This window comes from Emydura macquarii, unplaced genomic scaffold (genome assembly GCF_026122565.2).
Source record: "Emydura macquarii macquarii isolate MOO-44397 ecotype Brisbane River unplaced genomic scaffold, CSIRO-AGI_Emac_v2 contig_3517, whole genome shotgun sequence".
Taxonomy (NCBI): Eukaryota; Metazoa; Chordata; order Testudines; family Chelidae; genus Emydura; species Emydura macquarii.
In genome coordinates this window covers 5,575,658-5,589,852 of record NW_027133654.1, presented here as the reverse complement: position 1 = coordinate 5,589,852, position 14,195 = coordinate 5,575,658, and the positions used below count along the sequence as shown (strand labels likewise).

Sequence of the window (14,195 nt, the reverse complement as noted above, 5' to 3'; positions counted from 1 at the left end):
ACCCCCTCTGTGAACTCTGAGCTATGCCCCCTCCCTGCACACAGCCCCTACCTGCCACCCGCCTGCACCCTGAACTACCCTGTCTGCACACAGCCTAGTTGCCCCTGTCCCTGCACCTCAAGCTTGCACACAGCCTCTAACTACCCCCTCTCTGCACCCTGAGCTACTCCCCTGCCTGCACACAGCCCCTAGCTGCCACCTGCCTGCACACAGTCCCTATTTATCCTTCTCCTTGTACCCTCAGCTACCCCTTCCCTGAACAGTTTTCAAATTTTTTGAGCTAAGACCTCCCCCTTGAGTTATAATTTTTGATTGCGCTCACCCCACAACCCAGATGGCCGGGTGGCCTGCTAAGATGAGTCAGGGGGTGGAGGTGATGCTCCCTCCCTGGGCCCCACAGTGCGGAGTGGCCCGAGGCCTGCCGGGTCCTGCCCTCCACCCCAATAGAAGACAAACTATGCCTATGGAGGGCCCCCCCGCAGCTCTGGAGGACAGAAGTCCTGGGCCCCGGTGCCCTGCAGGGCTAAAGCCCCGAGACATACCCGCCACACGGCTGAAATCTGGAGCCCTTTCCTCAGCTCCCTTCCCCCCGCTGGGCCCTGGAATTTTTCTAGCATGTTGGGGGAACTCAGAAAGAAAATGGTGGAGAACCCCTGGTTTTAACTTTTTGAATCTTGGCATCTATTATCATTAAATAATTGTCTGCCCCCCTCTGCAATTTCCTGCAACTGTGAAAATTTAAATTGATTTAAAAAAAAATGCTTAAAAATAAACATCCATATTATCCATCAACATTATAAAAAAATAAAAAATGAATTCTGCCAAGCCTAATAGTCCTGTATCCAAATGAACATTTAAGGACCCTCATCCCCTAAAATAAAACTTACAGATAACTTGGAGGGAATCCAACTGGGACAGGCTAGGAAAGGCAAAGGACCAATTGTTTAGAGTTCCCTGAGGAGCAACACATCAATCACGGGAGCTCAAGGGGAAGATCAATTGAACAACATGGTGCTGCGGGGGCAAGGTCAGAGAGGATGGACTGAGGGGCTAGCACGCAGAGAATGGTGCCCTAGGGTGGGAAGTGTCAAAAGATGGACTGGATTTTTAAATTGATTGGGGAGGCTGAGCAGGGAGTGTGGATTGGGAGCAGAATCAATGGCAGAATAGGTGGGGGAATACAGAAAATTAATTAGGGACAAAGAATGGACTGATGGGCTGAGGAGCTATAGAATTCCTTGCGGAAGCGATAGGAAAGATGAGCAGAAAATTGAATGGAGAGGCTTGGAAGAAGGGCTGAGAATGGACAGATAGGCTGGAGGTGAACAGTAAAGAAATAGAGGGAAGGGAGAAGAGAAGAATATATGAAAGGGAGTGAGGGCAGGGAATAGAAAGTAGCATGGAGTGAACAGAAAAGGGGAGAGTAAATAAGAATAGAAGAAGGGGAGTGAGCAGAAATTGATAATGTAACATGGAATAGAAAATGTTAGAGCTGCAGTGATAGAGAAAGATGAGGGCAGGATTTAGTGAGATTGACAGGGATCAGAAAAATAAAAAGGAAGAAGATAATTACAGGAAGAATAGGGTAGAGAGGGAAGAAAGCAAGTCAAGTGGATATTGTATGGCAAAATGTTTTATAAAGTCAATCAGGTATATGTGTATGGTGCCTTTTTTATGGGATGAAGAGGGTATGCGGCTGGTCATGGAAATCCATATTTCTTACTGTACACATGGAAAAGGGGGATACCTTTTTAAAAAAAATATTAATATTGTTTTATTAGAATATTTTAATATGTCTCTTACGTTTTATGGGAAACACATGAGTGTATTTGAGTTGCATGCTTTTTGGGTGGCTTCATAGAACACAATTTGTCATGTATTCCAATTAAATTAGAGACAGGCTTCCTAGAATTTGTTTGTTTGGGTTAAAGTCTTCTAAAATACGTGAAACTGCATTTGGTATTTCAGATTTTGCTCAGAGAGGACCATGGAACCTCTCCACAACACATAGTCCTCCCCCTTAGTTTTGTTTAGCTAGCTATAGGCCTAGATTTAGTTAGTGTTTTATAGAAAGCTGGGTGCCAAAACAATTACAAACAATACACCTATCCATTGGGGTGGGAGGCACAGGGACAGAGACGAGAGGTAGCAGAGCTCATGGTGAGTGGGGAGTGGGTGAGGAGCCAAATATTCTTATGTATGGGAAACAGAATATGCAGCTTTATTTTTATGTCATGGGTAAAGCGAGTAGAAAAATTCTCAAATTATTTAAACAAAAAAAACTCTTTTGACTAAATAAAATTTTTCATGAGAAAGTTCCATTTTTCATCAAAATTTTGAGGGCTTTCACTGAAAACCAAAAACTTTTCTGTTATCAAAAAATGAATATTTTTACTTTTCAGCACCTGAACTACCAACAAATTTTCAGTTTTCAGATGCTTTAAATATTTCGATGTAAAACTGAAAGGCTGTGTGAAGTTTTTTTCAAGGTTATTAAAATACAACTAGAGTTGATCAGGATATGTAGGGATTTGATTTTTAATACACAAAAGTGTCTGTGGCTTTTTGAATATTTAAGAAATCCTCATATTTATCAGATGGGAAGAGAATTTTGCTGGTTTTGGTAAACATGTATTGGTATTGGTATTCTAACAGAATCTAGTTTGCCCTATGTAGGTTATTCCAATGTAGAATTTCAGCTACATACCAGCTGAATGCTTGCTTTACTTAGCTTAAACCTTTTGATTTGAAATGTTCAAAAGGCTTCTAAAAAGATGAGAAACTGCACCAGGTATTTTCCACAACAGGACCTTGTCCCCACTCTTTTTTTAGCACTTCTGGTTGTATTTGGCTAGCTTTCTAACGGCCTGAGATTAAATCACCATAAACAAATTAGGTTAAGCTCTGGCAATTAAAATTCAAAAGAATAATTTTAAAATCATGCATCATACCTCCAACAAACACGTCATCTTTTGTAGTCTCTGTTTTGATATTGGACTGATTGGATGCTGTCACGTTTGAGGTATTAATGGATTCCAGGAGGGAGACAAATTCCAGGAAGTTAGCTTCATTGGGTATCTGTCCTTCTTTAGCTTCTAAGTCAGATTTAGAAGTTGGCAAGGTCTTTTCTTTATCACTGATTATCTCCATGGAATTCTTACTTAAAAAGATGTCTGTCCCACTATCTACACTCAGCACTCGAATGTGTCTCTTTTCATGGGTAGTTTTATAAGACACTGGATCACGGTTCTGTTGACCTTCTTTAGAATTACCAGTGGTGACCAGTAAATTCTCAGAAACATTCTCCAGATTTGGACCCATGCAAGTGTTAGTTTCTGACTGGTTATTTGCAGGATTGCAATAGTCCTTTATTGCATTGTCTGGATCACCAGACTCATAGCCAGAACACTGGTTGGATGATATATCGATCTTTAAACGTTCTGGAGTTCTTTCACTTTCACCAGCTTCTGGATGACCATTGCCTCCACCATCATCAGACAATTCAAAAGTTATAATTGGAATTTTGATCTGTTCATTATTTTGTTGACTGTGGAGATCTGCCATAGCTACACCAGAGTCTGGGTTTGAGTTAGTTTTCTCAGTACCCGACATCTTCAGATGAAGAGAACTTTCTAAATCACTCATGGTGTTTGGTGTACTACTCATTGTGATAACTATTTTAATGGGTTCATGTAAATTAAGTTGGTCTCCAGGGAGAGAACTGTCAACAAGAGCAATAGCAACCTCACCATCTGAATAATCAAGGTCTTCATTGGTGTTATCAATATTAAAAGAAATTTCCACAGGCCCATCGGTATCTTTGGTTGCAATTGTATTACACTGTGGGCAGTTATGATTAAAGCTTTCATGTAGAGATCCATCTGGGAACTTCTCTCTTTTGTAAGTTTTTGGATTACTTAAATGCTCTGAAATAAAAACTGAATTTTCACTACCCCATTGCTCAAAAGAAATGCCGGTTCTTAAAATGTCATACTGTGACAGAGAGAGATTTGACAACTTTTTAACCAGATCTTTATCCACAAGAATATCTTCTGATCCAAGATAGCCAGAAGGGTGCATCTTCTCTTCTTTTTCATTTGTTCCATTACTGATAAACGTCTCCATCGCTGCTGGTTTCGTTACTATTGCTGATGTGGTAGAACCTGACATATAGGCTGTAGAAACAGGTAACATATCTGCTTTGATATAGGATGAGGTAGATGAAACTGGTGGTGCAGGCTGGTCTTCTAACATTATGACCCCTAATAAGAACATACATATAAATGAGGCCACACAAACAAAAGTCATTATGCATTAGAGAGGTCAATATTTCTATGCATCAAAACCAACATGCAGAGCAAAGGAAACATAGAAAAACAGAACAAAACAGTTGGTAACTTTAGACAAGAATAACTGTCAAAATTACTTTTTTCCTATGGAATGTCACAGTTGTTCTCTGCTAGCTAACGTTCACAATTTTTCACATCTAGCTAACAATTAGGAATATAATTTTCTTGTTTAGGAATTGTATGAAAATAAGAGATTTTTATTTTATTTTAATTACCTGAAAATATGGTTCTTACTCATGTGAATAGTCCTATATGTACAATAAATTAAGGTTCAGGCCATATCTCAGAGTGAAAGGGGCCTTTTACAATATGCTAGAGTTGCAGCTCTAATTTCTGTCTGATTTCCTCCCAGATCAAGAGATAGTACTAGCAGCAGCATATAAAATAAAATAAAAACAAAAACCACAAGAACCCAAACAAAACAAACAATAAAAATCTACCAAACCCAAACATTACACTGCACACACAATTCTCTTCCTGGGGGAAAGGATGAACCAATGTGACAGATGTTAGTCAAGTCACCTAGTGCACTGCTGGAATAGTCTCAGGGCTAGTCCACACTAGAAACACTACAGCTACACTGCTGTAACATTTCTGGTGAAGATGCCGAAGCTATGTTGGTGGGAGAACGTCTACCACCGACATAGCACCGGTGTGGACAGCACTTAGGTCACCATAACTTGCGTTGCTCGGGGGATGGCTTTTTCACACCCCAAACGATATAAATTATATCAACTTAGGCAGTAGTGTAGACACCTGCCCTCAGATACTACAGTAATGAGGATGATGTAAGGACCTATGCCGAATGGAATTCTGGAATTTGTAGTCCATGGACCATTGGAACTGAAGGCACACCAAGGCATGGTGGGAATGTTGTCAGAGTGTATGAGACAAACCAGAGACTTTAAGGGAGCAGGGTGTGTTGTTGCGACTCTCCAGGGAAAGAGCCCAGGAGAAGCTTTGGTAGAGACAAGGGAAGAAGCAAAACTGGTAGTTGCTCTGCAGGCTGAAGGGACCCGAAAGGGGCCAAGCTACGGTAGAGCACCCAGGAGATGGAAGACCTGGGAAGAAGCCAGAGAGGCAGGTGGAGAAAAGGGTCAGGAACTCCATGGAAAAGGAAGTTCTATGCACTTTGTTACAGAGAAGATAAAGCTGGGGAGCTAGTAGCAGACGGTTCTGAAGTACCTGGGAAAGGGTGTTGATAGGGCTAAAGAGCAGAAGCAGCCAAGAGCAAGAAGAGGCCATGATCAAAGGAAGTTTAGAGGGTCTGGAATGTAAGCTGAGTGCTGCCTTCCTTTTTTGGGGCCTATGACATAGGGCTTCCAAGAGAGAGTGGGAGGAAATCCCCTTCACTCCCCAGCATCAAGCTGCACAAGATACATAGACTCTTAAGGAAGGGCTGTGGCTCACAGCAGGTGAAAGGCAAGAGGTGGGAAACTAGTTTTGGGACTTTCTTTGGACTTTTGTTTACCCTGGTAGGGGTGGAGTTTTTCTAATTTAGATAAAGAGCTCAATTAAACTACACAATTAGCTATCCCCAAGGAGGGGAAAGTGATGCAGGGGCCGCACCTGGCCCTAGGATTAGTAAGCCTCTGGTACAGTCTCTTCATGTGCTGAAATACTTCTGGCAAACAATGTTTAAAGAAAACAGGTAATAAAGGTTAAAAAAAAGCTTTCAAGATACCTTTGAGATCTTCAGCAGTTTCTTGTGCTGGCAGATCCTAAAAATGAAATATATAAAATGAATTGTGTTCAAAGTAAATACTGTTTTTAAAAATGCAGAATTTAAACTCAAGAGTCACCTCATTAATTGTTAATACATAACATTCAGTAACTTGTGAATGCACCAGTGGGATCTGTGTAGTGGAAGGTGAGAAGAAGGAGATATTATAGTATCAGTTTTGTTCTACCTAATAGTTCAAATCACATTTGTGGTGTTTAGGATGAATTCAGAGATGGATTTTTTTCCAGTCAGCAGCCCCAGGTGTGAGTTTTTAGTCAGAAGGGGACAGACGGCACCTATATTAGTTTCCCTTTTTCAGGTTATGGATTTTTTATCTGTTAGATTACCAGGTTCCCTTTCCAATATTTGAAAAGAATCTCTTACACAATGCTGGAAAAGAAAGCCATGTAATTTAGCAGATGAGGCAGATAACCTGAAAAAGAGTATGATGGAGAAAATCAATGTGGCGCTCTTCTTAGCGGATGGCTACTGGGTACCAGAACTGAAAGCAGAGAGACCATTTCTCCTGTCCTCTCAATGCTCCTCCTGCTGATGCCCAGGCAGTCAGGAGAAGGAGCCTGAGTTGGCAAGGGAAGAGACTGGGACGAGGGGTCAAGGGGAAGTGAAGGGGAGGAGAGACTGGATTTGGGACAAGGAGCTGAGGAGGAAGATTGGGACAGAGACAATGACAAGTGGGGGAGGTAAGGGGCAGAAACCTAGAGCACATTTCCCTCTGATCCTGAACTTGAATCCAATATTCCTGAGTGTCAGTATTCCTCTGCTATCAGCACATAGCTGTGAAATTCACTGGCAAAATGTGTGCCTCATTTCCCTCTAGTGGTTGTCCAACATAGAGGATGACAACCTACTACTTCTATCAGTTACCCTATTATTATTCACGTGGCAGAGGTCTGTGCTGTGGCTCTAAAGGCTCTAGCCCTGCTGATGAACCATGTCTATATGATTCTACATGATAGAATTTGTTTTGTTAGTTATATTTGTAAAAACCTAGGAAAATACATTAAAAAATTCCATTACTTCGTCCCATTTGTGTATATGCATTATGACACAGTCTTTAATTACATGGGCACATAGTTGTTTTTCTACAATACCCCTGCCTCATTCGGTGCAGAGGAATAACTCTACAGTGTAATTGAATCAGGGCTGTATAGTGAAGGAGGCTGTTTTCTGAAGGACTCCTGCCTCATTTATTGCCAAATTTGGAAGATGTGGAGTGAATGAGGCATGGCACATTAGGCCAAAAAAAAAAAAAAAAAAAAAAAAAAAAAAGGATAATTTTGTTGTTTAGACAGTTGAACAGTGCCCTTGAAATTTGGATTCTATCTCTGCCTCTGCAAGAGAGTTCCTGTGTGAATCTGGGCAACTCACTTAAACCAAACTTTTCACAAATGAACTCATGTTCTGTGTGCCCAACTTAATACATCTAGATTCTTATATGCAGAAGGTCTGAGCACTGACAAATGCAACTGAAATCAATGACCGGTCAGCTCTAAACAAATAAAGCACTATCAAATGCTAAATTTCTGAAAAATGATCTCAAATTGCACATCCAAAATTTGTTGGCACTTTTGACATTAATGTCTCTATGCCTCTGCTTCTCATCTATAAAACGGGAGTAATAGTATTACCTTATATGAGTGTTGTGAGGATAACTCCATTGAGGTTTGTGAAGCACTCAGATGCTCCATTGATAAACACCCTGGAGAGGCCCATGAGGAAATTAATAGTTCTGTACTCAATGCAGGATTTGAATAGTGTGCAGTAAATAGAGGCTAGGGAGAACATTGAGCAATGAGGATAAAATGAAATACTGAACAGCTACTCATTAAGTGAGCACCTTACATCTTGTGCACTGAATAAGGCAAGGGTCATATGGAAAAATAGTATGTGATCATGTAATTAAAGATTTATCATAATGTACAAGGGGGCTGAGTGAAGGCTTCACAGGTAATCTTAATTTGTTATTTCCTGAGTGCTTGACTTTGCAACCTTAGTGTTCTTTTAATGTCGCTTTGGTATGTAATATGTATGTACACTGTCACTCAACTTCAATGCCTGCCTTCCTCCACCCACCCACCCACACACACACACACACACACACACACACACATCCGCCCATCTGGCTTTAGAATGTAATTGATCCAGGACGTGGAATGTTTCAATAGTTTAGAGTTCTATTCATGTTATAAAGCCCATCATTGGAGTTAAGTCAAATGTGTATGTTTCGTGACATGCCCCGAGACATGAGATATGTATGATTTTATAAATCTAAAAATAAATACAGTAATGAGGAATAACCATGCAAGGGCTGTTACTAATAGTCCTTCTAGTTACACAAAATGTTTTTTCCGTGTGCTTTAGCTGCCTGCAATAAAAGTACTCTCTTTGTCTCCAGGAAGCCCTCTTTTCTTGGTCTGAAAGCAACAGCAGGTACTACTTGCTCTGTTGCCTGAAGATGCAGACAGGTTCCTACTGGGATTTACAAGAGTGCCTAAGCAAGTTTGTAAATATGGCTCTTTGAAACGAGGCAAACACTGACCAACCCAGTGCAGCAAGTAACATGGCCGCTCCCACTTGTTTGTGCACTAAAAGCAGGCTGCTACAAGTCAAACACAGGAAATAGCCCTGTGTAGCTCCGTGCAGGATCAGTTCCTTAGTTTACAAAGAGTTTTATGTATTCCCACAAGATGTGAGACGCTGTGTGATACATTGTATAGCTCTACACAAAAAGAAGGCATATAGATACAGAAAACAGCATACTAACCACAACTCCAGAAGAGTGGTGTGAGTTTATAGCCTGTACTCTTGAACTGCCAGGGATTGTTGGAGTTGAGTCATTTTGGTTGACCTCTTCAATTGTACCATTCTCCCCTCTGTTATTGCTGACCCAAAATAAGAAAGTAAAAAGTCAGTGGTGGTATTTCTTAAGATAACTATTACTGTGTTTTCATGGACAGTCGCTGACCCATATTTATGACAAAAATACTATCAAGTTCATAGTACTTGCATTGGGGGGCAGAGCAGAGAATGACGGTTGGGCACTCCCTAAGTGACAGCATGCTCCAAGGTTTTCCTTTCTCACACCCACTTTTGTACATGACAAAAGTTTCTACTCCCCCCCAATTCAAACACTGAAAGTTCTACAATAGAACAAACAATATTTCTATTATGTTTTATGAAGAACAAAAAGACAAATCTCAGACCCAAAAAATAAAGAATATCAACACAAAATGATTCTGACCTTCCAGGGAAACAGGACACAGCCAAGCTAAACATACGATACCACTCCAAACTCAGTATAGACTGGCTCACCTGTGTCTGTCCGATACTGGTCTACAAATGGATTTATTGCACTAAATACTGGCTTGCCCTTCCTATTAGTAGTATAATGGTGAACTGTTAGTATTTCTATGCTACTTTCCATTTACATCATTTACCTATATGATCTTGGGTATACTCTGTGTGCCCAATGACTTAGTCATTTACGTACCTCCCAGTAATTATCCATTTGAAACAAATACACAGTCATGGCATTGAGTGAAATCTGTTTGTAGTATAGCCATTAGACACTGAACAAAAGTTTCTTCTTTGCCTTTTGCAGAGCTCAAGCTCAAGCGTAAAATCAGTGTAATATATGATATGTCTATCAGTTAGAGTAAAGTTACAAGCAGCTGAGCACAAATCCTGTTTTGTGGGCACAGTACAACGTATATAAAGATATTCCACTGCAAGTTTCACTGCCATTACCAATAGTGTAACACCAAAAGATTTTTTTTCTTATTTTTAGTTTTAAAACACAAACACCTAAAGCTCTAAGTCAACTATAAACTAAATTATCTGGGATTATCTTCATCATCACACTATATTGATTTAGTTATCTGGCTTCAAATATGCTATTTAAATATGATTCAGATATCACATGTCTATGGCCAGGATCCACTGAATAATGTTGCCACCCATCTTATAACCATAATAGTTGAAACCTGTACACAGATTGTTCATTTTCTAATACAAAATGAAGAATTCCTAGAAAAATACCACTTAGAAAATCATGAATATGGATTATCTTTAGCTTTTATGGCAATCAAAGTGCCATTAATATATCCCTTATATAGAGAAGGAATTTTCCTTTATCAATTTAAGAATTCTACATTAAAATGGCTGAATAATTAATGTTTAACCAAAAGAAAGTAGTAAAAACCTATTCATCTAGTAAGGCAGATTGGTTTGCTTATTTGTCACAATGTTCGATTTCAGTTTAATTTGATATTTGTATTTATTATTTATTGTGGAATTGCATGTTAGGCTGTGACCAAGAACTATGCAATTGAACTAAGCACTGTAAATAGGACCTTCTAGCAGATGATGCTTGCTCGACATAAAATAAAAGTTTTATAAGAGTTACTACTTGGAATCATTAGCAATACAAAATGCAAAACAGTGGATGTGTGTGTGTCCTCATTGGCCAAAGAATAGAGCAATATTTATCAGGGATTTTTGGTTTATATTTCAGCAAGTCTGAAACAGTGGATGAGCCTCTTATGTCAGTACATCAGTATATCTGATATCAGTAAAAAAGAAAATTATAACTTTGTAGAATGGACAGGACTTAAAAGTAATGGGAATCTTAATCAAATGCAAACATATAATTTTGAGACACACTGGGGAAATAAACATCTTTTATAAAAATCAACATCTGCACATCCAAGACAGATGCTATCATAGCTAAGAGGGTTTTTTTTAAGCAGACACTGACATTCCCAAAAGATGTCACTGCCAAGACGTGAGATTGTTCAACTCTCACAGGTATCTGAGCAATGCTACAAGCCTCTAGGTAATTTCATTTCTTTCCTATGAAACTAAAATCTGTTGTGCCTGTTTGCAGGCTGTTATCAAAGATTTAATGTTCAAGAGTGTAAAAGTTTAAATCAACTTTTAATTTCTCTTTTCCTCGCTATTCAGCAAATTGCCAGTAAATAAATAAAATGCAACTTTTTTTTTTAAATGAATGTGAATCTGGGGAAGTTACCAAGTGGTGCTTTCCCAGTGCCTAAGTCTGCCATACTACCTAGCATCTTACTGTGGAATCAATCTCATTAACTTCCATTGACTCTTTGCAAAATAAGATACAACACAAAATGAATAATGGTGCAAGAACTGAGCTCATAGGAAACAGAATGCCGTCCTCGGAAGCAGAGAAAGGTGAATGTGACATATTGTGTACCAGAAAAGGGAACTGAAAAGGTTAAGTTTTCCCTTAGAGTAATGCTACAGAAAGGCCTAAGGAAACCACTATGGGCTCAAGAAGTAGGGGCAAACAATTGGAGGGTATAGTATTTGATCATATATGGGGGGTAATGGGTTACTATACACTAACTAACGGAGCAATTGCTCCTCACTAACATCTATCTTAGCTCATCTCTCATGTTTTTAAGAAGTAATCTGAAAATCTTTTCATTCCAAATGTGTTTTTTAGCATGGCCAATGTCGACTGCATATTCATTCCTTCTCTAGTCCTCCCCTCCATTTTTTTCCTGCATGCAGACAACCTCTACCATTTTTATTTGAATTTCTAAAAAATAGTCTTCAATATTATTGTTTATATAAAATTTGTTTTTTAATGCTTTCTACCAACCCAAGCTCCTTATATAATTATTATTATTTTGCCCCTAACTTTCAGATAGTTTTTCATATATTTTACTAATCTGAGTTTAGTATTAAAGGCCGTATATTTGCTGTGATTCTGCATTACATTTTGTAGCAAAGGGTTTTCTCCTGCTGAGATGAAGTTATCTTATACATTGAAGTCAAACTAGTCCACTAGAGACACAAGGCAAGAAAGATAGAAGAGACAATAGATATATAAACCTGAAACCACAGCAGACACGCTCCTGTGAATAAAATGATAGCCACATGCCTTCCTTCCTTGTTCCTGCAACTCCCCTGCCCCCTTGCAGCTCACATTTAGTGAGCAACAGCCCAGTAGCCTTTACTTTCTCTGCTCCTGCATTTGGCTCTGAATGCTGCCACAAGAGTACACACAGTCCAGCTCGCTACAAAGTCACCAGTAGATGTCCTCCGGAACAACATGTAGCCTCTGGGCAAAAGTGGGGCAAATGGAGGAAAGGAAGCCAAGCAGAAGAGAACACAAAAGAATGTCGGGGGAGGGAATTAGAAAGCGGAAGGAAAAAGACTAGAAAAGGACAACCAAGAGAGAAAACAGACAGGAAAAATGAAGAGACTGACAATTGTGCCAAGATATGATGCAAGAAGACACAGGATGTGTGGGAGGAGGGAATCATTTGCAGTGCTGGTGGGGCTCCAATAAAAGAAGTCTGGGAACTCTGAGGGCTTTAGAGTTAGGTATGTCTCTATGCAAGACTTAAAATACTGAATATAAACAAAAATTATATTTTACAAAAAGAGTGACTGCCCACTTTTGCATTGCTTGCACGAACACAACTCTCATCACAGTACAGTGTCTGCTGGGCAGGAAATGCAGAATCGAGTTGTGAGCTTGTGCTTGTGATGAAACTATGGAATGGTTCTGCATAATGAAAAACTTACCTAAGATTGGAGTAGTGAACTGCATTTTCTCTTTTGGCTTCTTTATTTTTGCTTTGCCTTCCATTCTTTCGTGAGATCCTTTGTTGAGTTACTTCTCCTTTATCAAACATAAGGTGCAGACGATAACTGACTACCTTTATTATTGTGAAGAGCAGAGTCACAGAACTACAGTAGATAAAAACTGTGACTGCATTTGGAGGGAAAGCCTGGAGAAGGTAATAATAAAGAGTTAATTAAATAGTCAGCAATCTATCACAAGAAGATACTATTATTTATTCACAATGTAATAAAATCTTTTTACCTTTTATTTCTCATTGTCTGATTCTACTAACACCACTAGGTTTTCCTAATACTTCAGAATTGTTGCATCTACATAGAATTTTACTAGTTCAACTCATCTGAAGGCTGTAAAGGGTGTTCAAATTTCAAACCATTTCCTTTGGCTAGCTATGGAAGTTCAAATATTATGAAAATCAATCAACAATTATTTACAATAGACAATTGGTGTGAGAGCTCTTAAAACATTTTCCTCTCACTCCCTGGGCTGGCAACAATACCAAGTATTACATATACTGTGTGGGTATACAGACACACAGTAGAACATCATTAGTTTACAAACCGGCTAATTCTCTCCCAAAAACGTCAGTCTCATCCCATTTCTCAGCTAAGATTTTTAAGAGTAAAATGCTGTAGTTTGATCTCCTATTATTCAGACTTCATTGCTTTTATATAAAAGTACCTTTACTGGTATGCTATGAATTATTATAAATAATTAGTCTGAACTAGTCAAAATAAAGGGACAAAGTATATTTTGTGATGCAACAGCTTTCAATTTTTTTCTTTTAAAATTTTTGTTTAGTTGTTAATGTGCAAATGTTAATGATTAGCAATGGCACTCTCAATCATTAAAATGATTTAGTTGAGGTTCAACTGTAGTTTGCAGAGCCCTTTCAGATCGAAGACATGATACGTACAACATTTTAATGATTAAAGCCCCCGTATCATGCAAAGAAAACAATGCAGGTGGACCACCGCAGTTCTTTTCACAGGATCAGGGCTTTTCCCTTGTATTACCTTTAGTTATTTGTAGTCTCATAGATCTTTTATTGGATACTTTTTAGAATGGTTTCAATGTATCACTGCATAATTTGGAGCAGGAGGGAGGCACAAGCACATTAACGGCCACATCCAAAGCCTATTAAAGTCAATGGACTTCAGTGGGCTTTAGATTGGGCCCTAGATGTATTATTGTAACAATCACTTTACCAACTGAAGATTCATTTAGACACAAAAGATATTTCAGTAGAAATCTTGTTTTATTTCACATTGGTTTTTCAAGTAGGGAATTTAGACATTGCTAGATGACACCGCTAGGAATATCTCTGTACATGTATGTATGAATACATCTATTTTCGGTTTTTCATTGGAGTCCAAATAGATGACACACCACATTTTAGTTTTAAAAAGTAATTTTCCCCCTTCACCTCAAAAAGTCAGAATGGTTATCTTGAAATTGTATATGCTTGATCTTTTCT

General features: G+C 39.0%; 1 protein-coding gene across 1 annotated transcript in view; it reads right to left on the bottom strand.

Moving 5' to 3' along the window:
* The window catches only part of PCNX2 (pecanex 2), a 200,369-nt gene that overhangs the window by 177,229 nt on the left and 8,945 nt on the right, over positions 1-14,195 (bottom strand). The window contains exons 2-5 of the mRNA XM_067536007.1: positions 12,661-12,866; positions 8,858-8,975; positions 6,034-6,070; positions 2,952-4,262 (exon numbers count right to left, since the gene is read on the bottom strand). Of these exons, the coding sequence (XP_067392108.1) occupies positions 2,952-4,262; positions 6,034-6,070; positions 8,858-8,975; positions 12,661-12,866 (1,672 nt within the window). The remainder of the gene's footprint in view (positions 1-2,951; positions 4,263-6,033; positions 6,071-8,857; positions 8,976-12,660; positions 12,867-14,195) is intronic.